This window comes from Myotis davidii, unplaced genomic scaffold, assembly GCF_000327345.1.
Source record: "Myotis davidii unplaced genomic scaffold, ASM32734v1 scaffold88, whole genome shotgun sequence".
Taxonomy (NCBI): Eukaryota; Metazoa; Chordata; class Mammalia; order Chiroptera; family Vespertilionidae; genus Myotis; species Myotis davidii.
In genome coordinates, this window is record NW_006300377.1 from 493094 (window position 1) to 496242 (window position 3149).

The 3149-nt window shown below is 41.0% G+C and overlaps 1 protein-coding gene across 1 annotated transcript; it reads left to right on the forward strand.

The window, feature by feature from the left end:
* Positions 1–475: 475 nt before the first annotated feature.
* On the forward strand, positions 476–3149 carry GJA9 (gap junction protein alpha 9; the record flags this gene model as incomplete). The annotated part of the gene is given in 10 exon segments (XM_006777403.2): positions 476–701; positions 704–747; positions 749–792; positions 794–1177; positions 1179–1404; positions 1406–1499; positions 1502–1576; positions 1828–1923; positions 1926–2153; positions 2156–3149. Coding segments are annotated over 10 exon segments (1524 nt in total), but the record flags the coding sequence as incomplete, so codon positions are not given.

The following is a 3149-nucleotide window of genomic DNA, read 5'->3' on the forward strand; positions in this document are numbered from 1 at the left end:
GAATGATGAAACACATTCATTTTCCTTTGTGTATAAATGAGATTTAAAATCACTGACTCTGGTTATAACTAATAGATCAAATCAGTAGTTTCAGGAACCTCTCCAAAAGCTGAGTTTAAAAAAATAAAACAAACTTCAGCTAAGTAAGAAGATGCCTTACTTATAATGAGTTCTACAATTTTATTCTTAATAGAGATTATATGCAGTGCTCTCCAGTATCATGTTTTTATTTATTATTATTATTGCATTATGAGGTCTAAACATAAGTGAATTAAAAATCCTAATATCTTAAATATATTTGTGGTAACAGATTATCACAACTCTAGGGAAAAAGCAAAGCAACCAGCACATGGATAGAGTGATGTTTTGTTCATACTTTGGCCATTGGTTTGCTTTAAGGAATAGCACACAGTCAGAATGGAAGAATTTACCTGCCTCCTAGTTGATGGGGTTCAGAGCTAAGATGGCGGACTAAATAAACACGGGGGACTGGAGTTTCCTTGGAGGCATTCTGGAGGAAGTTCACATCCACTCCACTGTGATTGGAAAGATCTGGCTCACCACCCTGTTCATATTTCGTATGCTTGTTCTGGGTGTAGCAGCTGAAAATGTCTGGAATGATGAGCAGTCTGGCTTCATCTGTAATACAGAACAACTTGGCTGCAGAAATGTATACCATGACCAGGCTTTTCCTATCTGCCTCATAGATACTGGGTTCTGCAGATGACTTTCGTGTCTTCACCATCCCCTGGTCTACATGGCCCAGGCTTTGTGCCGACTCAGAGTTCTGGAGAAAGAGGCAGAGGGAGGAAGCTCAACTGGGAGGAGAACTGAAAGGTGTTGAGTCTGATACGTCTGGGGATCGGAGGAGATTGGAGCAAGCACTTTGTCAGCTGCAGCAAAGGAAACGTAATAAAGTTCCGCTCAGGGAAACCGGGCTTTGCACCGATGTGTTACACATTTTCACTCGCTCTGTTGTTGAAGTTGGGTTTATGATTGGGCAGTACTTTTTATATGGGTTTCATTTAGAGTCTTTATTTAAATGCCAAGGCTACCCACGTCCAAATATAATTGATTGTTTTGTCTCAAGATCAACAGAAAAGACAATATTCCTATTATTTTTGCAATCCGCAGCCATCGTTTCACTTTTCTTAAACATTCTAGAAGTTTTCCACCTAAAAGATTGAGAGAGGGCTCTGGGGACAATATAAATTGAAGGATGAGCATAATGAATTCTATTCAAACAGGTCAAGACAAAATCTTGCCAAATATCAGAGCACAGCTGCAAATTCACTGAAGCGACTCTCTTCTGCACCTGGTTATAATCTGATAGTGGAAAAGCAAGCACACGCAACAGTGCATCCTAGTTTAAACTGCCCTGCATTTCAGGCAGGTCCTGATAGTCAACAATAGAAATGATGAGAAATGCATTTTGGATGAACAGGAAACTGTATATTCTAATGAGATGTACACATTTAGTACTACCTGTAGTCATATTCAAGTATCAGCTCAAGTACCAATGAAAACACTAAAACAAAACAAAACAAAACACACAACACAACAGGAGCCCTAAACGGTTTGGCTCAGTGGATAGAGCACTGGCCTGTGGACTGAAGGGTCCCAGGTTCGATTCCGGTCAAGGGCATGTACCTTGGTTGCGGAAACATCCCCAGTAGGGAGTGTGCAGGAGGCGGCTGATCGATGTTTCTCTCTCATCGATGTTTCTAACTCTCTATCCCTCTCTCTTCCACTCTGTAAAAAATCAATAAAATATATTTAAAACAAAACAAAACAGGAAAATAAGTTAGTGATAAACAGTTAAGGAAGAAAAAAAAGAAATTGATGGCAAAAACAGCAAAAGGAACCAGTACCCTACAGGTCACTGTTCTATTCCAGGTGTTGCTATAGATCTGGACAACCACATGGGCAGTCACTCCAAACAGCTTTCTCTTTGTCAGCTAACTGCACCAGGAAACCATGGTGGCTTCGTGCTACATGGAGTCCCTCTACAGAAGATGAAAATTGGGTGTCACCTCCTAAAGGTAATCTCAAGGGCTGGTTCAGGGAAAGTACAATCAGAACCCTTTCTCCTTTACAAGGAGAATTCCAACCACTTGACATTCCAGACACTCCTAACTCTTTTGGAGCGTTGTCCTCTGGATCAGAACCTGCAATAATCCTGCTGCTTGTCCTCCAAATCAATTAGTGTTGCTGACAAGCAATCTCATTGGTAGGCGGGCTCCCACGGACCTTCAGATCTGAACAGCTGTTGGCTTTTAGACATTCTGCAGATTATCACAGAAGTAGCCTAGTAATAGTGGAACACAGACAAAACAGCTAAGGGCAGCTCTGAAGACCAGGTGTTAAAATGTACAAATGCAAACCCATTTCAAAGAGGAAAAACAGCTCTAATTCTGAACTGTGAAGGGGTAGTTTCGAAAACAATGATATAGAGTTACCAAATCGGGATTACTTTTTCACAGGCCCACTTCAGAATTTGTGAAAACCGAGTTTGGGGAAATCATATGTTCAGAATTGAGGCTAAATGAATTGGAATGGAGTTTTTCCTTGAAGGGACCACAGTACTTCGGAGATTGTTCTTAATGTATATAATTCCTTCTTTTAATTACTGATCTTTTATTTGTGGACACTGGTTAAATTTTTTTTGCTCCTGGGACTGTTTCCTTACAGACTGCAACTTAATAGGTCATGAGTATAATCTTAATGCTGTTATCCAGTCAATAAAATCTTAAAAAGAGTCGTGGCTTGCTTTGACCAGTTTATGGCATCGTGATTCCGTGCCCAGACTGAACTTCTGGCTCTGGTTATCTAATCTCACCATTTTACTAACAGGACCTATCTTACGGGTATGGTGTGCAGACCAAAATAAGAAACACGTGTTTAATAGAGTGGCATCAACAGGCGATGCAAAGTGGTAGCTCTCATTAACATGTGTGACTGCTCACTGTAGGGCCTCCCTAGAGAGTCTACTCTATGCCCACATTAACTCGGCCACAAAACAAAGAAACCCCAAACGTAAAAGCCAGAACTGAAACATATGGTTCCTAAACACACTCCTCAAACCATTGGAAATCCAAGGGCCGCCCTGCGTCAGTCGTGGGCACCTTTTTAGGATGGGAGCCAAAAAG